Source organism: Eutrigla gurnardus, assembly GCF_963514095.1.
Source record: "Eutrigla gurnardus genome assembly, chromosome: 23".
Lineage (NCBI taxonomy): Eukaryota > Metazoa > Chordata > Actinopteri > Perciformes > Triglidae > Eutrigla > Eutrigla gurnardus.
This window is the reverse complement of record NC_139934.1, coordinates 12,810,089-12,835,786: the sequence shown is the minus strand read 5'-3', so window position 1 is coordinate 12,835,786 and position 25,698 is coordinate 12,810,089. Positions and strand designations below refer to the sequence as shown.

At 44.3% G+C, this 25,698-nt stretch overlaps 2 protein-coding genes across 6 annotated transcripts; both read left to right on the top strand.

The window, feature by feature from the left end:
• The first annotated feature begins 73 nt into the window (after positions 1–73).
• sf1 (splicing factor 1) lies at positions 74–14,623 on the top strand. Of its 5 annotated transcripts, XM_084003302.1 has the most exons (13): positions 74–223; positions 1,786–2,209; positions 6,345–6,476; positions 8,243–8,318; positions 10,827–10,979; positions 11,413–11,502; positions 11,600–11,783; positions 11,944–12,059; positions 12,207–12,314; positions 12,410–12,605; positions 12,694–12,916; positions 13,643–13,807; positions 13,970–14,623. In XM_084003302.1, exons 2-13 carry the CDS (start codon positions 1,804–1,806, stop codon positions 14,296–14,298), a joined length of 2,178 nt encoding a protein of 725 aa, XP_083859428.1. In that variant the 5' UTR covers positions 74–223; positions 1,786–1,803; the 3' UTR covers positions 14,299–14,623. The 5 variants fall into 5 exon arrangements, with proteins under 5 accessions (XP_083859428.1, XP_083859427.1, XP_083859425.1 ...); XM_084003299.1 differs by lacking the exons at positions 74–223; positions 1,786–2,209 and adding an exon at positions 5,296–5,682; XM_084003298.1 differs by lacking the exons at positions 74–223; positions 1,786–2,209 and adding an exon at positions 5,296–5,682 and having other exon boundaries at positions 12,691–12,916.
• Positions 14,624–16,425: 1,802 nt separating this feature from the next.
• LOC311009160 (glycogen phosphorylase, muscle form) lies at positions 16,426–24,831 on the top strand. The gene is made up of 20 exons (XM_084003149.1): positions 16,426–16,762; positions 18,840–18,941; positions 19,116–19,194; positions 19,295–19,398; positions 20,115–20,246; positions 20,433–20,544; positions 20,624–20,706; positions 20,834–20,977; positions 21,079–21,171; positions 21,520–21,666; positions 21,832–21,995; positions 22,126–22,240; positions 22,366–22,467; positions 22,582–22,729; positions 22,818–22,876; positions 23,080–23,221; positions 23,314–23,521; positions 24,064–24,198; positions 24,366–24,432; positions 24,623–24,831. Exons 1-20 carry the CDS (start codon positions 16,520–16,522, stop codon positions 24,770–24,772), a joined length of 2,529 nt encoding a protein of 842 aa, XP_083859275.1. The 5' UTR covers positions 16,426–16,519; the 3' UTR covers positions 24,773–24,831.
• The last annotated feature ends 867 nt before the right edge of the window (positions 24,832–25,698 follow it).

The window sequence follows — 25,698 nt, the reverse complement described above, 5'->3', positions numbered from 1 at the left end:
ACGCGTAGTGCTCGGAGCTGTGCCGCTAGCCCCGCCCATCGACGGCATGTAGCCCCGCCCATCGATGGCCTGTAGCCCCTCCCCGAAGCTGCTAACCCAGTTAGCTGCATGTCTTTGCCAGGGTGTTCGCCCGGTCACACTGCTAACGTTGTTGCCAGTCGGTAAAGCGGAAGCCGTCATTTAATTCTCCGAGGGACGAGACGAACACTGCAGCTTTATAAAGGTAGTTAATGACTCCAGTGCCACCAAACGAACCTGAACGTGTCGTGGTTATCAAAGTTAGCCGATGTTTTCGTTTCTGACGCTGTTCAGGCCTAACGAATAGGGGTGTTGAATGGATGCGCTAAGCTAATTTACAGACTAGCTATACGCGCCAAGGCCTCAAACCGTAGAGGTGGACGTTACGTAACCTCGCTAACGACTAAAATCCAACACGGTGATTTAGCTAGCAATAACGTTACCTGTTACACTAGCGGCTATGCCACAATTTTCTATTAAGTCCGCTAACTTGCTATCGCTAATTTCGTTACAGCTATCCACAGTTACGTTTAGATGCCGAGCCCCACGATGGGCAGTTGGTGTCGTGGATTTGTGTGCGACGTTTGTTTTTCTTTGTGAAGTAATTTCATTGTCGGAGAGAAACAGAAACTATTGCTCCGTGCACCGAAAATCTTCATTATAGAGCTAGCGTGTGTTAAAGGCTTTTCAATGTTTGCTTCCTCGTTGTATGTGGTTGCGGGAGCCTGGGCCGCCTTCCCGCTTATCCTAACTTTAGCAGTTGGTAACGTAGGCCTATCGATACCAGCAGCCACGGATAAACAATTCCTGATGCGACGCTTCTTCTGTTTACTGGTAAATAACACGCCAGCCACAGCACTGTCGCCACCAGCCGTTGGTGGATGTCCTAATGAAAACCCAACTGTTGTAACGTCGTTGACAAAGGAGCGTGGTGACAAACGTGTTGTAAATGTACTTTGACCCACAGAGGCAGGGTTACAGCAAATATGCCACTCCTTTTGCATACGGATCCTTCACGCAAAGTTTGCCACATCATTTGTTACCCTTGACTAATATTACTCGCATGGATGATTTTAATATATTGCATTATTAGGAGACTTGTTATGACTGTCCTACCAAGCGCTCTATAAGATTTGAGTGATTTTTGTTTTTGCAGTCAAAAGGTACATAATTCGATTTTTAAAAATGTGTATAATTATGGGATATTTAAGGTCGTGTTAATCCACAATCAATGATAATACACATTTATTTGCTAACGTTTTGTCTTGGGATTCAGAGGCTCAGCAATGGGAGGAATGTAAAGTCTCCCTGTAGAGTTATGCGTTTCAAAACAAACTAGTGGAAGTAGTCTAAATAAAAGTTAAGACCCTACAATAGCTAAACTACAATAGCTGTCCAATTTAAAAACAATGGCACTTTATGTGGTACTCATGTGGATTGGCACAGAATCCAAAACTATTATAGAGAAAATGTTATTTAGGAGCCAAATATATTTCTATGGACCTGAAGCATCTGTATGTATGTATATTTATTCCCAATCCCTTTTACATGTGACATACTTTGATAAATCAGTCAAAACCGCAGTATGTATCACTTGCCATAAATGTGTAAATAGGAGCTCATGTCAGTGATACCAATATATCCGAAGAAGAGTGTGTGCCCTACAAGACTAAATAACAGAGACAACTACACATTTCATGAATGTACTCAATTGAATTTAAATTAAATTGTGGTCTCAAAAATCTTGTTTTTTCTCTCCTCCCCTAGTGACGTGGCAGCTCCACAATGGTGAAAATATTCATCGGGAACTTGTCACCAGACACTACATCAGATGAACTCCGCTCTCTCTTCTCCCAGTATGGCAAGATCGGAGAATGCACCATTGTCAAGAACTTTGGCTTTGTGCACATGGATGACAAAGCGGAGGCGGAAGAAGCCATCAGCAATCTCCACCATTATGAGCTGAATGGCCAGCCTATGAATGTAGAATTAAGCCGAGGCAAGACAAAGGGATCCACCAAGCTGCACGTTGGCAACATTGCCTGCACCAACCAAGAGCTGAGGGCCAAGTTTGAAGAGTTTGGCTCGGTGGTGGAGTGTGACATAGTAAAAAACTATGCTTTTGTTCACATGGATCGAATGGAGGACGCCGTGGAGGCCATTAATCAGTTAGACAACACAGCTTTTAAAGGTGAACTCTTGGGCTGGGATTAATGGGGATTGATTTTGTATGAAAGATGTAGTATCAAGAATATTTAATACTGTTCCTGTGAATCGATAGGTAAGTTATGGACACGCCACAGGTAAGTAAAAAGAGAAAGATGAAGGGATAACGGTAAGCTGAAGAAAGTAGGCAGCCCTTATATTTTTAAAGCTGGTATCCGTAATGTCGTTGGTGAAGGAGAGGCTAAGTCTCGCCGCTTCTGGTGTTCTCTGTGGAACTGGGTTTCAAACTAAAGTACAGACATCATTTGCTTCTGCTGGTTTTAATGCAATCACGGTCGGTAGTAATTGCATACCATACCATTTTTTACAAATTAAACTCAACAGCAGAAGCCCATTAAGGGCTGGATAAACATCAAAACCGATGTGCAGGACGGGGTCTGTCTCGGCAACACGGTCATACGACACCTTTGAAGCTAAACGGGTTTAAAATAATTTGGGCTGTCAGACTTTGCTGATTTAAGCAACCCAACGTGTAACCTACGTCTGTGCTGTAGTATCAACATTGTTTGAACTACCTTTTTGCTAATGCAGCGGGTAAGACTGTGTAGAAAGTTACGGATTTCAGCTTTAATTAAAAAAAATGTAATGCTTTAATATTAACCATGTCTGATTGCTAGTTTTGGAGTATATAGCAGCAGCTTTCTACCAGACTGATTGGTTAGGAGACTTTTATATGCCAGACAGGTAATGTCAAATATATTTAGAATAAATGGCATACGTCCTTATTGAGTCTTTTCTTTTTAAGGCAAACTGATGAGCGTGAAGCTTTCGACTAGCCGCCTGCGTACTGCGCCGGGAATGGGAGACCGATCGGGTTGTTACCGTTGCGGGCAGGAAGGTCACTGGTCCAAAGAATGCCCTCTAGACCAAAACGGCTTCCACAGAAACGGCTCAGAGCCAAAGTCTGATGGATATGATGACTCGAGATTTGGCGAGCGTGCTCGCAACAGGGGTTATCATCCGGACTTCAATGGCGATCCAGATTATGGTGCCGGCTATGCTCCTGTACATGGTTTTGCCCGGGGTGCTGGGCATGGCGGCGCCAGCATAACGGGTTACAGAAGGGGTTCGGGCTACGAGGGTGCAATGAGATACGGGCCGCCCCCAGGTTACGGCATAAGCGGTGTTGCTGATCATAGCATGGCTCGGATGTATGGCAGTGAGGCGGCATACAGGAGCAACGGCTCACTCTATGGCGCGGTACCAGGCTACCCGATGCGACGGTCGCCTTACGAGGAACGGGATCCGTACGGGGTCGTGGACTACTATGAGAAGTACAGGGCCAATGCCTACGGAGGCAGTTATTTCGAGGAACGCCGCGGTGTCCCCTTGCCTGCTCCATCAACATCCTCCTCCACAGCTTTAATGCGGGATCGTGTGCCCCCCTCTAGCCTCGACCCATACGAGTGTCCTCCCCTCCCTCCTCCACCAGCCCCAGTCTCCTCATACTTCGCACGTGACCGGAGTCCGATTCGGAGAGTGCCTGCCGAGGCAGAGGGATTCACATATGAGCGTTCGCGCCTTTCCCCGGTGCCTGCCGTCCCAAGAAGTTCTACCTTTGAGCATCCTGGCACCGATCAAACACGGTACACATACTAATCCCATACAGCCAGCGGGGAGCTGTCTGACATTTAGTGGATAGCTTATTCGCTATTGGAATCACTGAAAATTAAACATTAACCTCATTAGTAATATCAAAAGGCATAAGTCAGACCTCTGTGTAAATGAGGCGTTTGGGTAGTAAGAGTAAAGATTACAACCATTATAGCCAACGAGTAGATTTCAATGTGACTGATTGGATTCCCTCACATGCTGTGATCTCATTCCAGGTACTTCAAAATGCAGTACGACTAATGCTAAGTTGACCCACCTTCTCTGTCCCATTTACGTGTTGTGGTATTGGTGCAGTTCTGAGATGGCTTAACCTAAGTGCAGATACTGGGTTTTTCTAAAAACCGTGTCGACATCTATTCAAGAGCCTGTAATAACTGAATCTTTGCCCCCCCAGAAGTAGCTATATGTTTATACACTATTTAGATTCAGTTATTAGAAGCAATTTAAATTAGTGCATGATGCATGTTTTAAAGGTTAGTCGCATAAATTGAATTTAATTTTTTTTTCAGCAGCATCTGATGTATCACTATGTGCATTTTAGTGTATTTGTGTTTGTGTAAACTACTGCATATGTGAAGCAACGGCAAAACCTATTTTAAATACAGTATGCTTCATCACCTACATTGTTTAACCTGTTGGCTTAAATGTCGCACCTGTACCAAATATGGACCTTCATAGTTTAAAAAAAAATGGTGACACTTTTGTCTTTGAGTATCGAACCTTTTGTGAAGTTATTTTGATGAACTTTTTAATCAAATGGCGTTGTGAATTTTTTTTTCAGTAGGCACATTACTTACATTAAATAGATTTCCACTCCTGTGACAAATATGAACCTTTACATTTTAAACATATGTTGGAGTTTGATAATGCTGCCTGTCTTGATTTCTAATGATGAGGTTAAAATTAAAGTCTGTTTGTCTGAAAATGATGACCGTGTGTTTGTTCCAATGAAGTGTAAGAAGACATAATGGGATGATAATGTGTCACATTCAGTACTCCCTGATTTGGGTATCAATAGCCACATTGGATTGAACATCCATTATGGAATTAATATTAGTCATTATATTCATATTTACACGTTAGTGGTGCTTTGTCATAGGACACCAAGAGTTCCAATAATATAATTCTGACCCTTGATGAGCCGGACAATATATTACAGAACATTCTCATAGGAGGGCAATATTTATTATGACCTATTCAGCTACATTTCAGCAGCGGGTAAATATAATGGGCTTGTTCGAGATTGGTAGCTGTTACATGGGGGTTTACTGTCGGAGCCAATCGGTTTTCAGGAAGAGGAACACATAAATATATTGCCCAATAGAACACGGCCTAAGAGGGAGGGCTTGGTCTGGCCAATAGGAATGTTCTATACTACACGGGGCTCCTCCCCCAACGTCCATGTATCATCCTTTGTGGTTTTCCGTTGGGCGCCATTTTGATTAAAGTAATGTGAGGGTGGATAACGGACAATACCAAAAGATATTTTTCTGAGCTTAAACGAATCTATACCCGAGTCGACTGCAGTCTGACGGAGACTAAGCCATTTGAGTACATCAAAAATGGCTACGGGCGCAAACGCAACTCCTTTAGGGAAGTTGCACCCAAGCATTGGCGCCAAACGAGGATTTGACGCCGGGCCTGGTGCAGGGAACGGGTTGATGCCAACACCGGGGCCGCCTGCAACCTTTCCTGCGCTACCAACGTTCCAGCCCCCGATGCCAACAGCATCTTTTCCGCAACCACATCAGTTCAATCCTGTGGCAGCTTTTCCTACCCAGGTTCCCCAACAACCAGCTGTGGTTGGCGTAATGGCCAAAGCAGGTAAGTTCACCAAACCCCCGCTAACGTTAAAGCCATAATACGGAGTGAGTTGGGGCTAGCCAGGCAGCGTTGATGTGGCTACGTAGCATGGCCAAAGGCCCCACACAAAGCCCCGGCCTTGCGCAAAATGTACACAGCCTGGCTAACATCTGTTAGCAAATACATTTTAACGTTAGTCGTTGGCTCACGCACGTCTGACGTACGGGCATTTCCTCCCACAGTGCTACTTTTTGCCCATAAATCCCAATATTGGAAAGGACCGTAATATTGAAGCGACCACGAACGTTGTAAACGCTAGGTTGATGAAACAACGTAGCTAGGTTATGTGTAGCGCTGTACAAGGTCAACGTTTACTTCCTGTATCGTGTTAATGTAGCCTAATTGTGTTTGTGGCAGAAACTCGTCCCGTGCCTAACTAATTTTAGATAAAAACGCCAAAAATTAGCTATTTTGGCTAAACCATATCATGGCCATTTTGTAAAACCGGGTATTCCTGTATTCAGTCTTGTGGCTACATGTGGCTACCGCTTACCGTTCCAGATAATGTAACCTTTCGGTGTAAACAGTATATTGAGCAGTGCTTGAACTCATGCACATCCCCGTAATGTTAGGCATTGACGCTACTGCCAACATGGATGATAAACCTCCGTTTCTCTCTGTAGATTTCAATAATAAGAAAAACAGGAAGAAGAGTCGTTGGAGCAGTGAGACGCCCGATCAGAAGACCGTCATCCCGGGCATGCCCACTGTTATTCCCCCTGGACTCACCCGGGATCAAGAGAGAGCATATATAGGTAAATTTTTAATTAAAATGAGGAAACAAATATTTTCTTATAATCGAGTTTGCCATATTAATGTAATTATAAATGCAGGTCTGTTTCATAATGTGTCATCAATTACATCTTTTTGGGGTTGTAGTTTTCTTGCGTGGTGCATACTAGTATTAATTTAACATTTATTTCCTGTTTGCTGAATTCCCAACAGTTAGAGCTCTCTAAAGGCACCCACAAGTTACTAACTTTACACTCTCAGTTGTATTTTCAATGTACTGAAAGTGACATTGTGATGTTAAACAAAACTGGAAATGTCTAATTTTGCTCCAACTGTTGAGACAAAGCAATCATTTCTCATGAGCAATGATTATAACTCAATCAAAGTGTTAATTACGGTTATTTCTCCTTTTAATCCTCCTCCTATGGTTTGTATACCATTGGGCACCCATTAGCAAGGGGAGCTTGAGATAGATGATTAAATACCGCTGCTTGCTGATATCTGTCCTGAGCTGCAGGTCACTATTCACACTGTCTTGCTTGATCCCCTACACATCATCAGTATTGTTCCTGTGCATGGAGGCGTTATTCATAATGTTTAGGACATGCCAAAGTGTGCTTATGTTTTATATTGGTCGAAGTGTGAGCAATGCTGCTTCAATGGCAAACCAATCCAACATATTTAAATCATTCAACCAGTTAATTTAGTGGGCATTGCAAATTGGGAAACACTTGATCATTGATATTGGGCTCTTAGTTTGGTTTCCAAAAAAAATCTTTAAAAAGATCATATGAAACAAACTGTTTTAACCACAAATGCCTTCCAGCAGCAGTGTAGCACCAACACACTGCCTTCACAGGCCCTCAACGGGGTGTTCTGAAGTCCTTTTTTGTCAATAACCGACATCGTTATTGATTCTGTTCACTCATTGGCAATGGTTGTTCTTCCTTGGTATGTAAACATTCATTTGTGTCCACCTTCTGTTGGTCACACTTATCGTTTCCTTTGCTCATTCAGTAGATCCCCCTATAACAATCCAAGGGAAGCGATTTATGATGCAATTGCCGTGAAGCACAACTCACAGGGCCTGTACTCATCACTACAACCCAGAGTAATTGTTTCAGTGACCAGTTAATCTGTGTTTGGGGGGTATTTCATTACAGCGTTCATAATGTGCATGGGAAGACTGATTTATTTTCTCATTGCTTTCTAAGTGTAAGAATTGTCTCTGTCACTGCTGCCCCTCAGTGTTAGATCTGTGGAGTGCAAAGAGTGACTATGATTAACTTTCTTTTGTTATTGAAACATGCAAAACCAATAGACAAATCAGTGATTTTTAGACCCAATGTGTCCTCAGAATGCCAACGCCGTTAAATACAATAATCTGCAGTACGTGAAAGCCCATTTTAAAAGAGTAACACAGCGTGGGTCTAACATTGATGTTTGGCTGGTATTTTGAAGATTGGTGGTCTAGACATTTACTGATATGTTGCCATGTTTAATCATTGTCTGAGAAAAAGTAAGTCTGGTCTACGCTAATATAATTGAACATATTCATATTGGTTAATGTGTTCCTCAGATATGAGTAAGTGCTTTCTTGCTTTAGACTCTTACCAGATGTTCGTTTGATCTCCCTTAATTTTTTGATTTAACAGACTCAACGTTTGTCTTTACCTCTGTAATGTATGAGGCGATGCTCTAATGTGCCGAGCGCTGTCTCTCTGATGTTGTTGTGGTAACCACATTTCTCTCCATCCTTGTTTTTCTTTCCTAACCTGAATTCTTCCAGTCCAACTGCAGATTGAAGACCTGACTCGTAAACTGCGTACAGGAGACCTGGGAATCCCTGTTAACCCTGAGGACAGGTCGGAAAAAGATTAAACCCATGAACAGTAACATTTTCTCTACCTTCTTGACTTTTGGAAGACATGTTGATTTTCAGTATATATATATATGTGGTTAGCCTAAATCTCACATATTGTAGTTTTAGCTGGCAGATGTAGAGTTTAGTTTGTGATCTCCTTAGTGAAGGGCAACATTGTTTAAAATGTAGTGTCAAAGCGTAGTGCTAGAGGAGGATTGATCTACATTAATATATTTATTCAGCCCTCAGAGACTGCCCACCATTCCATCACCAGTATACACAATTGTGTATTTACTGGCACTTTTAGCTTAAGCAGTTTTTCTATGCATAGCTCTTTTTTTTAAATCTTATATGTAGGTCTATATGCATAATTTGAAATATAGATGGCTTTGGTCACCTTACATAGACTTTAAACAGTTGGACAAGATGACATTGTTAAACTCCACAGTGGAGTGCACAAATGTTCATCCCATGTATTTGATTTAAAAAAAACAAAACAAAAACAGACCATCTGCAGTGCTACAGCTGCTTTTGAATTCCTCCAGATATTTTTATTTTAATATATTGATATTAAAGATATTGCTTGAATATGATTGGCCAAAGTACAAACTTATATGAACTAAAATTCTGAGCATATTGCTGTCATTGAAAACAAATCCATACAATTTTAAACAATTTTTTTGAGCCTTTGATTGAAGGAAGTTTGCTCAGAGCTGAATAACTTTAGTTGAGTGTTTGTATTTTGGTTTTTATATTATTCAAACATTTAATTGAAATAGTTTAGTAAGAGATAGTGTCCAAAGAGGAAAGGGGCAGGGAGGTATAAACACAGCAACCCACTGTTTATAGGTTACGGTGAGTTGAGATGAGATGTATTTAGGTGAGACAGTTTAACCAATCACTGCCAGCACAGATGACTGTCTCCAATGTTTGTCAAGTAGGATTTATGTATCATGGTTTTCCCCACTGCTTGTCTTATGTGTCTGATGTAGAGTGCTGTGTGAATATACGAATACATATATGATGCATAATGTATGAAGATTTTCCTCTGAAACAGGTTTGGGTTAAAAGAGTTTATTTGTATAGTATAAATTAAAGTATAATTTTAGCATTTCCTAGTTTTTAATCTTGTTAGCTTAAGTTTAAATTGGTTAGATGAATTGGCTCTTTTGAAAAAGTTAGATGTTATGGAAAGGTCCATACAAGTCCCATCAATTGATATTGCCTTTCCTGACTTTTTTACTTCTGGATATTCTATAATTCTTTGCTAGTGATGATTGAGCTCATGGCCTGTAGCCTACATGATAGCATACCATACGAGACTTAACAACATTTTTTTCGCTGGTCATCTTTCAATTTCCCGTAAATCATTTCTACCCAGGGGGGAGGGTTGGGGGGTATGTTCCTGTTTTCCCTCTGGACTCTTGAGGTCTGGAAGAAAACTGCCAGAATTGTATGTGCTCTGAAAAAGCGGCGCCCAATTTATAACATAGTTTCCATAAGGATCTGTTCCTGCAGGACGTGGCCTCGCTCCCAAGAGTGTGTGAAGTTGACCTTTTGTTAGCTAGAGTCCCTGTACACTGTATAGAGTTTGTCTTCATAATCAGACATTTTCACAGCAACCAAAACGTTCATTGCAGAGCTGCAGCACTCTTATATATCACTCCCCAGTCTAACGTGACAGAACTAATGGGGTGTTTCAGGTTGTCACCGTTGGAAGTTTGAAGCATAAAAGGAAAAGCCTATATATATTTTTTTTCTCACTCTTCACACCACATGGACACAAATGTGGCTCTCCGATCGGAGAGCATAGGAAAAGGTGGATATCTAATCTTAATTCCTTTTCTCTAACCCAAATTACCCCACATCAACCTAACTCTTTTTCAAGCACAGAGCCTCCTTAACGCAGCAACACAGGTTTTCAGCATCCAAGGGGAGGTACGGACCTCTTCCGCCAAGCCAACACCAAGCAACTCTCAAAGCCAGCGTTTCTGCTTAGGATTGCGAATTTTGCTTTGGTTTCTTTTTTCTTACCTCCCAGCTTTTCCTTTCTTGTAGGCCAACAATCCTGTATGCAGGTTTAGTTATGGCCGTTTAATTGTTTATTTCTTTGTGGTTGATTCCCCCGCCTTTGTATCGGGTTAATTACCACTATACAGCTTTGGTTGCCCCCTTTTTTTACCCTAAATTGTAATAAAATAATGGACTCTAGCCGTTGAACTGTCAGTGCAGAGTTCCTACATCATTTTCTTTTCGTTTTGAGTTTGCTCTTGCACTGGCCATGAGTCACATAGTCTAACTGAGAATTCTCTCAGTAGATCTAAATTTCCCAAACTGTTTTTTAAATTCTAAGACATGTCGGTACCCATTGATTAAAAATTCCTCATGAAGATTTGAAATTCCTCCAGATTAAGTTAGTTGTAGGGAGCCTGTGTTATCTGTTATTGGCAGAGCTCCACTGCTAGAAAGTTGTTGATGATGTCTTTCTTGTCTTTTGTCTGCTGTTCAGGTCTCCCTCGCCCGAGCCCATCTACAACAGCGAGGGCAAGAGGTTAAACACCCGCGAGTATCGCACACGAAAGAAGATAGAGGAGGAGCGTCACTCCCTCATCACCGAGATGGTTGGACTCAACCCTGACTTCAAGCCTCCTGCTGACTACAAGTATGACTTTATTCCAAGTTATAAAATGATGTGGATAATTGTCTGAAATTCTACAAGTTGGTTGGAGAATTTAATTAATTTTTTTAACAAGTACCGTATCAAAATGTAACATGTAGGCATTGTCATGGGTTCTGCTCTTTGTTTGACATGCAGACTGGCAGGCTTGTGCCAGCTGGTGGTGAGTCAGCAAAATGTCATAGAAAACCACAACAATATCTGCATTTCTTTTCTCGCCAACCGGAAGAGCACAAAAAAATGCCAGTGTACCATTTGATGACAAATACATATTCAAAGGTTAAGTTCCTGTAGTGGATAAGGGCCAGTTGGTGTCATAAAACTCAATGTGATGTAGTTGTAATAATATCCAAAGTGGAGAATCGGCAAGCTGCTCATTGCTTCTAGTAAATGCTCATCTTGTATTTCTTTCCTTCAGACCTCCAGCTACCAGAGTCAACGACAAAGTTATGATCCCCCAAGATGAATACCCTGAAATCAACTTCGTTGGACTGCTAATCGGGCCACGGTAAACTAGATATTTCTTTAATATTGCATTTTTTTCAACAGCTAGTACAGTTGAAAGTGAGCTTAGCTTCCGTCTTCTCTCCTTTCTGTTTTACCAGCGGTAACACACTGAAGAACATCGAGAAGGAGTGCTGCGCCAAGATCATGATCCGGGGTAAAGGTTCTGTGAAGGAGGGGAAGGTAGGACGGAAGGATGGACAGATGCTTCCAGGAGAAGATGAGCCTCTGCATGCCCTGGTCACCGCCAACACCATGGAGAACGTCAAGAAAGCTGTGGAGCAGGTTAGATCACCTCAACTCTTCTGACGCTTCAAACTCCTTGGATGTTACGTCTTCGATCAGCTCTTTACTCTAATGTGACCTCGATATCAGCTTAGTGCTGTGCTTTTTATATTCCCTTTGTGACTGTACATCATTTACTCTAATAAATTTGTGTCTGCAGATTCGCAACATTCTGAAGCAAGGCATCGAGACGCCTGAAGATCAGAATGACCTACGAAAGATGCAGCTGAGGGAACTGGCCAGACTAAACGGCACACTGAGGGAAGACGACAACAGGTCAGTGTTACAAGTCTGACTGTGGTGGAGCTTTAAGCACAGTTGATTTTGGGGAGATTGGTGGAGATGGGAACTGTAGGGGAAAGGTACATTATGCTCAGTTTAAGCTCCAGAGAGACGATAGTCATTGTCCCTGTTTCTTTATAGGATCCTTCGTCCTTGGCAGAACTCTGAGCCACGCAGCATCACCAACACCACCCTCTGTACCAAGTGCGGTGGAGCTGGCCACATCTCTTCTGACTGCAAGTACACAAGGTAATGACCAGTGGATCAATTCACAAAAGTCAGATTTGTCTCTGCGGTGTTGTGACTGTTTTTGTGACAATGTTTGCTGTTTTTGCTTTGTGCAGCTCATTTGCTGCCCACAGAGCGACAGGTGGCGAGCCTCCTCAGTCAGCCCAGGACAAGGCTCGTATGGACAAGGAGTATCTGTCCCTAATGGCTGAGCTGGGCGAGGCTCCGGTCCCCACATCTGGCGGAGGACACTCCTCCAACCAGGGAGGAGGGCAACGGGGCTCAGGACAGAACAATAACCAGCCTCCACCGGTTAGTCAGCAACTTATGATTCCATACTTATCAACACGGTATTGTGTAATAAAAGTGTCTTTAACCAGTGACTGTTTGTTTGCAGCAGAACCGGCCTCCTTGGATGAATTCTGGTCAGAATGAGAGCAGGAACTACCATAGCATGCATGGAGCACCTGGTGGGCACGGAGGACACCACAGCTACCCTCCACCAATGCCCAACATGGGTGGCCCTCCTATGCCACCCAACCCCAACGGCCTGCCTCCCCCCTGGATGCAGCCCCCCCCTCCTCCCATGAGCCAAGCTCCAGGACCTCACGGACACCCTATGGGTAAGAGCTGCACAAGTTTTTGTGGGATGAACATTACAAGGGGAGGTTGGTAATGAAACGTTTTGCTGTTGCTGTTTCGTAATTGGGAGTCTTGCTTTTTTCATACTACAAGATCTTTCACCAGGAGGAATCTCTGGTCTGTCTTGTCTACAAACTTTTTTTGTCCAAGCAATCCATGGAACGTTCCTTGTCGTCATGCCTGCTGAAGTTGTTTGCGCACATATTCAAAATACAAAAGCCTGTTGCCACAACTCTTTACTATTTATAACCTGCTCCCATTAGGTGCAGCAACAACTGTGGCCTTTGTAGCAAATGCAACACATACAGGACAGTTCCTATTATACCGGCGACCCCTCCCCCAGGTTTGCCCTTAAACTTTGTCTTGCGCTGTAGCTGCTCAACAGACTCCTTGACCAGTCCAGACATTTAGCATGCTAGGTACGTGGACTGTGTCTGTGGTGCTCCGGCGATACACTCTGGTCTTTGAACAGGGCACATAGAGCACTGTTGGTGAGTGGCAATCAGTGCAGTGTGAACTAGGCATGATGGATGTGGATGTTCCACAGGAGCCAAGTTCCCCAGTCAAATACTTGTATTGTACCCCTAATAGTATCCACGTTGTCAAATAAAAAGTATGAATGAATAATCTGTGGGGGAAATCCAGGAATTCTGAAATGACTATTGTTAAGTGTGGAAGAACATGTATGACATTTGGTTTCCTTGTAGGTCTGCTGCCACCTCCAATGGGCATGATGCCACCTCCACCTCCTCCCCCCAGCAACCAGCCGCCTCCTCCCCCTTCTGGACCCCTGCCGCCATGGCAACAGCAGGCTCCACCTCCTCCTCCAGCCAGCAGCATGGCAACCAGTACACCGCTACCCTGGCAACAGAGTAAGATCCTACTCAACAATGCAGTTTTGTGTGCATCTCATGGATGTGATTCATCAATGACGTGATAATTGTGTGTGAATGCTGTTAAGTAGCTGACTGTTTGAATGTGTTCATGACAGTAAAGGGTTAACCTCCACTTACCCCCCCCCCCCCCCCCTGCAGATACCACCACCACGTCCAGCCCTGGCACAGGCACCCTGCCTCCATGGCAACAGCCCCAGCAGCCTGCGGCCTCTGGAGCACAGCCCCCACCACCCATGGGTGCCCCATCCATGGTGCCGCCTCCCCCTGGCGTCCAGCCACCGTTGCCCCCAGGTGCCCCTCCTCCTCCCCCTCCACCACCTCCAGGCTCAACTGGCATGATGTATGCCCCACCGCCTCCCCCGCCCCCCATGGACCCTTCCAACTTTGTCATGATGGGGATGGGGGTACCGGGCATGCCCCCCTTTGGCATGCCTCCCGCGCCCCCACCTCCTCCACCCCAGAATTAACCCTGCCACAGAAGAATCGTCCTCCCACACGAGTTTCCACCCTGCAGCACATTGTGGATGTGGGCTAACAGAAAAAATATAATCAGTGCTTTATTTTTTATTGGTCCTCGACATTGTGGAGTCATCTCTGAGACAATGGAAGGTGGTGTTAGTTCAATTTGTAAAGTTGTGTAACTTTAGTAAAAGAGTTATTTTTCCTGTTTTTAACGTTTGTGTTAACACAAAGTTCCTTGTGTGCATACAAACACTGTTGCTCTCAGGCACATGTTCTTCATCGCTCCTGTAGTTTGTCACTTGTATACCAAATAAACTGCTCAAACAGCCAGCCGGGAGTTTAGTTTCTGCCCAACAGTCTCATCGCTTCAACTGTTCCATTCATACGTACACATTTAACTATTATTGGATTTAATATATTGAATTTCAACTTGCATGATCCACTCACAAATTTATACACCTGGTATGTTGGCAGATGTTGAGTTGGGTTGAATAAGATTAATATTTTTGTAATAACCAGATGTGAAGTGTATCTTAGTTCTGTCAGAAAAACCTTTTTGTAGTACTGTCGATTGTTTTCCAGGAATTCCCAGGGTTTGTTTGGTTTTTTTTTTTTCTTTAGTCACTTGCCTGCGTCTCAGTTGTGACGATGAGTTTGAAAAAGGGGAATTTGATGCTGCGATCTGCCATCTTCTGACCCCCTGCACTACTTGAATGCTGAGAATCTGATATATCTTTGTTTTTCTGCATCTCTTTCTGCTCTAATAAGACGCTGTGTGAGGTGTTTGTGTTGCTTCTGCAAGGGCAAAAAATATCAGTTTTGTCCATAGTTTTTCGAGAAGAAAAAAATGTTAGTTTTACTGTTTCTGGAATCAGTCTTATGTTATGGGGCTAGCCTCAATGAAAAGCTGTTGAAATCTTGCTTGATTTAGCATTAAACCGATCTATTTCACCTTTTTGTGTTGGAGTACAGACTGGTTTCTCCTTTCATGGTTGTGAGACATTTTTGTGCCAGAATGCTTGCCAAGATATTTTTTTTCCAGGAGAGGCTGTGTAGTCTGCCTCATTCAAATGCGTTACATAAGCTGGTTCAGCCGCTGCCTCGCAAACTCTCCAGGGAGTCTGCACTCGGAGAGACATGCGTTTGTACAGTTGTATGGGGTTTCTGCTCGTGTCCTCCACTACGGTCATTCACAGCTGAATTTTTTATGTGGTATTTCCCACGGCATACTTAGAACTTGTTGCGATTCTTGAGAAAAGGGCTGCTCTCATCACTGAAGGACAAGCAAACATTTTTAACCACTTTAAATCTAAATAGTTATTTATTAAAGGCTGTTGCTGTGGCAACATATACCAATAAAAGCTAACTAAAAGGCTCTTTTCACAACAGACATTTTCACATGTAATGCAGGGTAAAGATTGGTGTAGTTAATACATATAGGTGAACCCTGGGCGTGTCCATTATGTTAAGAATTACACCTGTTTACTCTCCAAAATGTCAGCTGTAAAAATGCCCTTTTCTCATGCAGGTGCTGTCTTTGATGGCAAAATATTAAAATTCTGCAAACAAGTAAAACAGTTAATTTAATACGTCATTCCAGCAGCTTGGGGAGAATGAATGGGATTTGACAAAATATCCAACTCAACGTCCACTTGTTGGTTTAAACACTTGATCAAAGTTGACCTCTGAACTCAGGTAATTGGTTTTAACAACAGTTTTATGTTTAATGTAGGATTTTTGTGCAAGGATGCTAACTGAGCTACGACAAATTACCCAGACTGAGACCGGAAATTAAGCCATTTTGACGTCAAAATAAAAGCAACATTTTGGTTCATCGATTTCCTTTTGACTAAATAATTTGCAGAAAACAATACAGTCTTTATCTGCCGAGGCCATATTAAGCTGAATACATTAACACCGTAATCATATATACACGTTACTGGTCTAAGTGCTGTTTATAATGGGAAACGTGCCACAATGAGGCGTGTGACGCACTTTCAAATCGTCTGAGGGCTGCTTAGCTGACCGAAATCCGGGTTTTATTTTGAAACTCCAAACCGGAACAACGCGTCTTCTTCGGCGTATCTTGAACGAGTACGTGACATATATATAGTAGGCTGGGCAGTGACATCCCACTGGCTGTCTGTGTTCAGAGAAGAGACGGAAGAAGCGTGGGCAAATTCAACTTGACGTCCAGTAAAAACTCGACATACGACGTCAGCAAACATGGCCAAGCCGCTGACAGACCAGGACAAGAGGAAGCAGATCTCGGTCCGAGGTTTGGCCGGCGTGGAAAACGTCGCGGACCTGAAAACTAATTTCAACAGGCACCTCCACTTCACCCTGGTGAAAGACCGGAATGTGGCCACCAAACGGGACTACTACTTCGCCCTGGCCAACACGGTCCGGGACTACCTGGTGGGCCGCTGGATCCGGACGCAGCAGCACTATTACGAGAAAGACCCCAAAGTAAGCTGATGCCGCAGTCCTGCACGTACACACAGCTGACCGCGGGTCGGTGGGCGGGGATGCTCTGTGCTGCAGTACCACTAACTGATGGCTGCACGCGCGTGTTCTTGCGCGCGCGCGCTCATTGCGTCTTCACAGTTCATATCCATTTATAGTAATGTTCCGACTCATTTGACCCAAATTAGTCGGAAACTACAGTGTGAGAGCTAAGTGTGTGTGTGCGCGCGTGCGTGTGGAGTCCTCTCCACTCATTTCCTCTGTACCGAGGCTGCCTGTTACGTAACGTGCGGCTCGTGCATCTGCTTCTGCCTCAGTAACCTTGATCCAATGTGCGCCATTCAGGACGCAGCGCGGCCTCGGCGCTTCAGATGTGTCCCGGAGCCGCGAGATTAGGACACTCAACTGGTTGTTGAAATATGTGCAGTCTTCTGTTACGTAACGGCCTCCATCCATTCATCCATCCATTCATCCATCCATCACAGGCTGCAAAAAATGTTAAAATGAAACTACTTTTGCATACTTTCTTCCCCCAAAATCTACCAATCTACCTGCAAAATGCCCATAACTCATCTCTCCTATGCTACTGGAGCAGGAGGCTGAGTAGAGCATTTAAAGGGCCATCACCATATTAAATTATGCAAGGCCCCTCACGGTCTGCTGCCACTGTGTGATGACAGTCAGGGATCTGATAGACTGTGAGCTTCTGGCTTAAATGTTAAGTCATCCTGCTCTGACGGACCTCCGGCTGGTCCACTGTGATGAAGCATCACTGACAGGTGGAGACAACCTGATGCAGAATGTTAGAGGGTTTTTTAAAGAGGGGAAAACACACATTTAGAGGATAAGTCTTGTCAATAAATCAGATTAAAATCAACAACAAATGGATCCACGGACATGCATTTTGTGTGCCTCAAAGCCTGATATGTCTTCTTCCTTTGGAGCCCCATTGTTCATTAGCTTCCCAGTTGCACTTGGTGACATGTTCCTTCATTCCCTCGAACACACACACTCCCTCATACTCCGCTGCAGCCCCACTTTGGTAATGTCACCTTCACAAACAACGTAAATCTCTTTGAAAGGCTCTTTGGCACACAACAGCGGCACTTGCCTGCGTTTGGACTCCGGGAAAAAGGAAAAGAACGCCAAGCCATTAACGTCTCTTGGAAAGGAAAGGATCCATTAGATCCAGCTCCCTTCAAAGACACGCATTTCCCATCACTCCTCCAAACAGCACCAACTGTGGATTAATCCCCCGTGGAAAGTAGTCCCCAAGAAATGTTTTTTCCCCCTCCTTGTTTGATTTTGCTAAAAACTACAGTGACAAGCTGTTAAACTGAATGAGTTGAGAAGGAGAACACTGAAAACCATGAGCTGTCTTCAGTAGGAACCAATGGGCTTGGAGCCACATGAAGGGTATAGTCTTAAAGTACTGAGAACACGTTGGTTTTATTAATGGAATTTGATTACGAGAGTGAAAAATGAATAAAGCAGCATGATTAGGAGTCAGTTTGACAGCGGGAACTAGCGGTCAGCAAACATCTATGCTGACCGCTGGATGCCTTTGTCACATACTTTTTTTTTTTCCATGTCTGCTTCCTTTATACGACCCCCACCGATCACAATGTCCGAGAGGCTGCCAAGAACGTCTCGCATGTCCTCACAGTTTGAAGCCTTGTCTCTATTTAACCAGTACGACTCTGAACTCTCACGCTCTCACAGAGCGGCGAGGAGACTTTGTGCTGCGTTCCTGTGTGCTCATGGTTTGATTCCCTCCCCTGTGAGGTGAAACGGATATTGTTGGAGGAGCTGCCATTAATAGAGCCGCTGTTGTTGCCTCTGACAGCAGCTGTTGTGTTCTACCAGAGATAATGCTGCAGGGACACCAAATGGGGCGCGTGGGTTTTTATTATTAGCACCCTGAGAGTTCCTGTTGCCTTTTAGTGCAGAATCATTTAAATTAATTTTTGATCCTGTCAGATTTTGAGATGAATGGATTTTGCGTGTTTTTCTTTTTTTTGCATGTAAGGATATAGAAAATTGAAATCATATTTTAAAGTATGACCACCTTTCCCTGCAGCGTGTCTACTACCTCTCCCTGGAGTTTTACATGGGCCGGACTCTGCAGAACACCATGGTTAACCTGGCTTTGGAGAACGCCTGCGATGAGGCCACGTACCAGGTGAGCAAAGGATCATGGGAGCGGGGGTTCTTCAGTGAAACAGAATATCTGAACTGTGTACATTTACAGGAGGGATTAATATCAAGTCCTGCACATTTGATTGGGCCGCTAATAAAGAGGGCGGGGTTAGATTTCGACTCATTATTCACGTCCACTTGTTGATGCGTCCCTCAGCTGGGTCTGGACATGGAGGAGCTGCAGGACATCGAGGAAGATGCCGGCCTAGGCAACGGTGGCCTCGGTCGTCTGGCTGGTGAGTTCCTGCTTCCTCCTGATTGGCTGCTGACAGACAGTGATGTGTAGTGCTGTGGACGGCCTTGTCTCAAGCAGCCCTTCCATGTTTGTTTCCTCAGCGTGTTTCCTGGACTCCATGGCCTCTCTGGGTCTGGCTGCCTATGGATACGGCATCCGCTACGAGTTCGGCATCTTCAATCAGAAAATAGTTGACGGCTGGCAGGTAGGATCACCTGATTTCTTCAGCTCATTTAAAGTCTAGTGTATCTTTAAACATTGATCTAAAAAGTGCATGTCGTTAACCTCCGAGGTGCTGGGAATCAGGTGTGTGTGGAACAGAACCGTGTTGGCGTGTCGGTGTGCTGTGTTCGGCTGTTCAATGAGATCCAATCCACTTTATTTATACAGCACGATTTTAACAAACATAAGGTTTCCAAAGTGCTGCACAACAAGATAAAGCACAATAAATAGAGAACACAATAGAACACACAATAAAAAGATGAAGTACATAATGGGAAGTAATACATATATATAAATAAATAAAATGCACTGCCCACACAAGATAGAAAAAGTGCACGTATCCACATAAAATCATAAAACCAACACCCTACATGGTGTCAGAAGCCAAAGAAAAGAGGTGAGTTTTAAATGAGACGGTGAGGAGGCCTGTCTAATGTGCAGCAGCAAGCCATTACATGATTTGAATTATGATTTGAATATAGATATGACTGTCAAAACGGATCACTGCATCCAAAGATATACAGGTACGGGAAATGGGTTTATTTTTAGCCCATAACACGCATCCAAAACAAGTTAATCCGCCCCTCAGTGGCTTATTTAATTTGCTTAAAAGTCACTACAGTATCCGTACTACTCTCACGTCTTCCTCTTGGAAACGTGACTTGGATGTCCCAGGTTTTGAGCAGTGTGTCTCCACAGGTGGAGGAAGCAGACGACTGGCTGCGTTACGGAAACCCGTGGGAGAAGGCTCGCCCTGAGTACATGCGCCCGGTGCACTTCTACGGCCGGGTGGACCACACCGCCGAGGGGGTCAAGTGGGTCGACACGCAGGTCGGTGGGAACAGAAACTCACCTTTTTATTTCAGCTCTCATATCACCGATATACTATGGTCTAATAACACATTTAGTATAGAACACTGTTTATTATTGTGGGATTACAAGACTAGCTGGATAATGTTGGAATGCAGAACATAATGGAACAATAAGCAGTTATTTTAATACATATTTGGTTTTTAGGTGGTTCTGGCTCTTCCCTATGACACCCCCGTCCCAGGCTACAGAAACAACATCGTCAACACCATGAGACTGTGGTCTGCCAAGGCCCCCTGTGACTTTAACCTCAAGGACTGTGAGTATTACCATGAATAACCATTATTAATATACTGTCAACGCATCGATGGCTACTAAATCTGAATGATGTCCCACAGTTAACGTCGGTGGCTACATTCAGGCCGTCCTGGACAGAAACCTGGCAGAGAACATCTCCAGGGTTCTCTACCCCAACGACAATGTGAGTGCACTTATGGTTCTTAACGCCTTTTATTTCAGGCTCAAACTGAAAGTTTAGAATAAAATAATCCCTGTTGCTCTGAGAGGCAGAACAAAGAACCGTTTTCCTTTTGGTGTTTGTCCTTCAGTTCTTTGAAGGGAAGGAGCTGCGTCTGAAGCAGGAGTACTTTGTTGTCGCGGCAACTCTTCAAGACATCATCCGTCGATTCAAAGCCTCCAAGTTCGGCTCCACAGAGTTTGTGCGACTAGACCTTTCTACGCTGCCGGAAAAGGTGAGAGACGAGGAGACGTAACTATTAATCTGGTGGAAATGTATTGCGACTTTTTAAAGCTTTAAAGCTGGCTGTTTTCTTAATCTGTCTGCGGCCTGCAGGTAGCCATCCAGCTCAACGACACCCATCCTGCTATGGCCATCCCCGAGCTGATGAGGATCCTGGTCGACACCGAGAAACTCAACTGGGCCAAGGTATGTGGAAATCCAGCAGCTCTCAGTATGCCTCAAACAGGGAGCTTGTCAGATCAATGACTGCACTCTCCGGTGGTGTTTGAGCGTCCCTGCAAAATCTGTACCGACTGCAGTTTCACAGAATTGTCCTGCTGTCACTGGTGTAGCACTTCTGTCTCTTTGCATCCATCAACGCCCCAGTAACAATGACACAGCAGCAGGCAAAGTCATGCACTTGTTCTTACTCAATGTAAGCAAGTGAACTCCTAACGGTCTAACCATTTGAGGTCGATGCCTAACTTAATTATTGCTATTCCACCGTTATTTCAATGTCACAGTTTGAGTTGTGGTTCCTCTGACTGTGTCCAGGCCTGGGACATCGTGGTTCGTACCTGTGCCTACACCAACCACACCGTCCTGCCTGAAGCCCTGGAGCGATGGCCCGTCGACCTCTTCCAGAACCTGCTGCCCCGTCACCTGGAGATCATCTACGAGATCAACAGGAGGCACCTGGAGGTACGAAGGCAGCTGGGCCTAGATCCATGAGAATTGACATTTAGATGAAACCCTTATCTTGACAAACTTGATTTGAACTTTTGATAAATATCCTTGCTTGCCAGGTAGACATTTACATAGCTTACAGACTCCTCCTGAGATGTCTCTTTCTTTCCCTCCCTCCAGCGGATCACCAAGCTTTACCCTGGAGATTCCGACCGCCTGCGCCGAATGTCCCTGATCGAGGAAGGGGACGTCAAGAAGATCAACATGGCTCACCTGTGCATCGTGGGATCTCACGCTGTCAACGGAGTGGCCCGCATCCACTCTGAGATCATCAAAGATACTGTGTAGGGAAAACCAGTCAACCCTCATCTCTTCTCTGCCGTGTGTGTGCATGTTTAACATTCCTGTAAAGAAGCCTCCGGACATAAACTGACTAAAGTCTGTGTTGTAAGGTTTTCCTGTGTTGCTCCTCAGGTTTAAGGACTTCTACGAAGTGGACCCTGAAAAGTTTCAGAACAAGACCAACGGCATCACACCCAGACGCTGGCTGGTCATGTGCAACCCGGGGCTGGCTGAGGTCATCGCAGAGGTGCGTTTGTTCATACAGACTAGACAGAGAAGTTATGGAAAAGCCTGCATGAATGACATTGTTTACACTGCAGATCCCCCTCTATTCATGTCTGTAACGCATGTCGTGGGAATCCTTTTCTTTAGAGGATAGGTGATGAGTACATGCGTGACCTGGACCAGCTGAAGAATCTTCTGGAGTTTGTGGACGATGACGCCTTCATCCGGGATGTCGCCAAAGTCAAACAAGTGAGTGTAGCCGCTTAAAAAAACGTGGCGTGTGATCCCCGACAGAATTATTAGATACATCTGTTTTTTCTGTTGGTTTCTAATCACCTTCGTCTGTATGACCTCATTTTTCAGGAGAACAAGTTGAAGTTCGCGGCCCACCTTGAAGAGCACTACAAGGTGAAGATCAACCCCAACTCCATGTTTGACGTCCAGGTGAAGAGGATCCACGAGTACAAACGGCAGCTGCTCAACTGCCTGCACATCATCACGCTCTACAACCGTGGGGGCTTTTTCTTTGGCAGCTTTCTTAGAACAGAGATATTGGTTCAGAGTTGAGACGAAACACTTTTTTATTGTGTTTTTTAAAGGAATCAAGAAAGAACCCAACAAGTCATGGACAGCCAGGACCGTCATGATTGGAGGGAAGGTAAGGAGAGATTCCACATTTTTCCAACAAAATAAAAATAAAATTCTACATCTGAAAATGATGCACAAAGTTACAGGAAATTGCTAATAATTTTACACTGTGCAAACCTTCCAAACGAGTTAATTTCTCCTCTCACATCCTAAAAAACATCCAGCCTGGTTTTTATTTAGTTTTTCTAAACGTGATATCCTCTGTGTTTCCAGGCAGCTCCAGGTTACCACACCGCCAAGATGATCATCAAGCTGATCACATCGATTGGAGACATTGTCAATAACGACCCTGTGGTGGGAGATCGCCTGAAGGTCATCTACCTGGAGAACTATCGGGTTACGCTGGCTGAAAAGGGTACTGATGCTGGTTAAGAGCTGAATGTCTGCAGGCCGAGGCTCTGTACTTGTGTATGTAGTAACACTGAAGTCTGGGTCTCCTGTCTGCAGTCATCCCTGCGTCCGATCTGTCGGAGCAGATCTCCACCGCCGGCACTGAGGCCTCCGGCACCGGGAACATGAAGTTCATGCTGAACGGAGCCCTCACCATCGGCACCATGGACGGGGCCAACGTGGAAATGGCCGAGGAAGCCGGAGAGGAGAACCTCTTCATCTTTGGGATGAGGGTGCCCGATGTGAAGGCTATGGACGAGAAGGGGTGAGCCTCATTACCATAATGTCTACGCTCGTAACGGAGAATTAGAATTAAGAACGTAATGAAGCTGCACTGGGCTGGATCTTTGGGTTAAAATCCTCCATGTTTGTTAATAGATGGCTTACTGAACGGGCCTACTGGGCCATGCAAAACAGCTGACTCAACGACTATGAAAAGGGCCAAAACATCAACAAAGAGACACAAAGCAACCTTAATCTTTTTTGAAAATGTTAAAAAAAAAAAAATAATAATAATAATAATAATAATACAAACTAAATAAAGCGAATAAGCCGTAAAAAGGAAACCAAAAAAAGAAAAACAAGCAAATGGAATCTTCAGAATCCTAAGCGATAAATGACTACAAAGACACTCAAAAGAGAAAAAAATACCACAAAATGACACAAAACAACCACAAAAAGACACAAAAAATAACTGCAAAAAATGAAAAAAACACCCTATGGAGGAGAGGCGGGGGGCCTTTTACATGTCTGTGCCCAGGGGTCCATTGTCTGATAATCCGCCATGTGTCGGTCTCCTGCCCTCAGCTATGACGCCGTGTCGTACTACAACCGTATCCCTGAGCTGAAGCAGGCCATGGACCAGATCTCCGGAGGCTTCTTCAGCCCCGACCAGGACGACCTCTTCAAAGACCTCGTCAACATGCTGATGCACCACGACAGGTGAGGAGTCAGCACTCTGTCTCTGCCGACACACGTCTGCATGTCCACGGTCGCCTGCAACGAGACTCTGTGAAGCAAGTCACTGACTGGGAACTGTCGATCGTATTAATGTCTGGAATGAATATTGTTTTATGTTCATCCATCTGAACTCCATGTCTTTGCTGCAGGTTCAAGGTGTTTGCAGACTATGAAGCCTACATCGAATGTCAAGAGCAAGTCAGCGCACTTTATAAGGTGAGCAAGAAGAGCTTTATTTATACATCAGCACAGGGGCAATTCCTGAGTCAGCATATTCAAATGAGGTAAAACTATAATACAGTACTAAAATGTATGGTCCTATACTATTGTATTATACTATATTATACAGTACTATACTACCAATCTATTACTTCTCGGGTATTAATCATCTTATGTGCGTTAACAGGACCCTAAACAGTGGACCAAGATGGTGATCCATAACATCGCTGGCTGTGGCAAATTCTCCAGCGACCGCACCATTTCCCAGTATGCCAGGGAGATCTGGGGCATGGAGCCCAGTCTGGAGAAGATCGCCGCCCCCGACGATCCTCGCTAAACCACATCTGCCTCGCCCGCCTTCCTGTAGCTCACCACCTGGTCCAAGCACTGAAGAAACCCCCCTGTAGCTTTTCCACCGTGTACCGTGGCATTATTTCTTGACCTCCTCGACCCCCATTTACAGTAACGTGTATTAAAGCAGGCTTATTCAGATCGGTATTTTCCCACAGTGCACCAGCAATGCATAGTCTCACTTTTGGGTAAAAGCCTCGTATCTCCACGCGTCTCGGCTATCTCAGCCGAGATTTCACCTGGGAATCATGGGATGCATGAAAACATTACAGATGTTGTGTCTAACAATCAAACCTTTTCAAACTACAATTCTGACGACATTCCCCTTCTACTTCTGAGCTGATAACGGCTACAGCAAACACGCCAACAGACCTCAGCACTGTTTGGATCCAACCCACGTCTTCCATGGAAGAGAGAAGGGTCACGACCTCATCGCAGCACTGTGACTGGATGGTTTTGGAAGGAAGCCTCCGATTCGCCGTTCATTTAATGTTTGGTATTAAGACTGTCCAACTGCCTGGTCAATTTTACATGGTGTTTGCTTAAATGTCCATTTGTGTGTGTGTGTGTGTGTTGTTATTCTTGTCCGTGATGGTGCAGATGTATCGCATCTCCTCAGCATGTGTGTGTCTTATTCTGCTGTACTGTCTTCCTAAAAGTGACCTGTGTTAGAAAATCACCTTCTCTGCCTACAGCCTAAGTGACTGAATAAATCTTTGGAAGATCTGTGTGTGTGTGTGTGTGTCCTGTAGTGTTTAACAGACAGGAGTCTGTGGATATCAGCTCCATAGACCTGTTATAACGGAGACGTTTCAGTCTACTTTTGTGCGTCTGCGATGCATAAAAACATTGTTTATGTAACACTTCAGATGAGACCAGAGATTTTAAAACTTTCATGGTCTAAAGATAAAA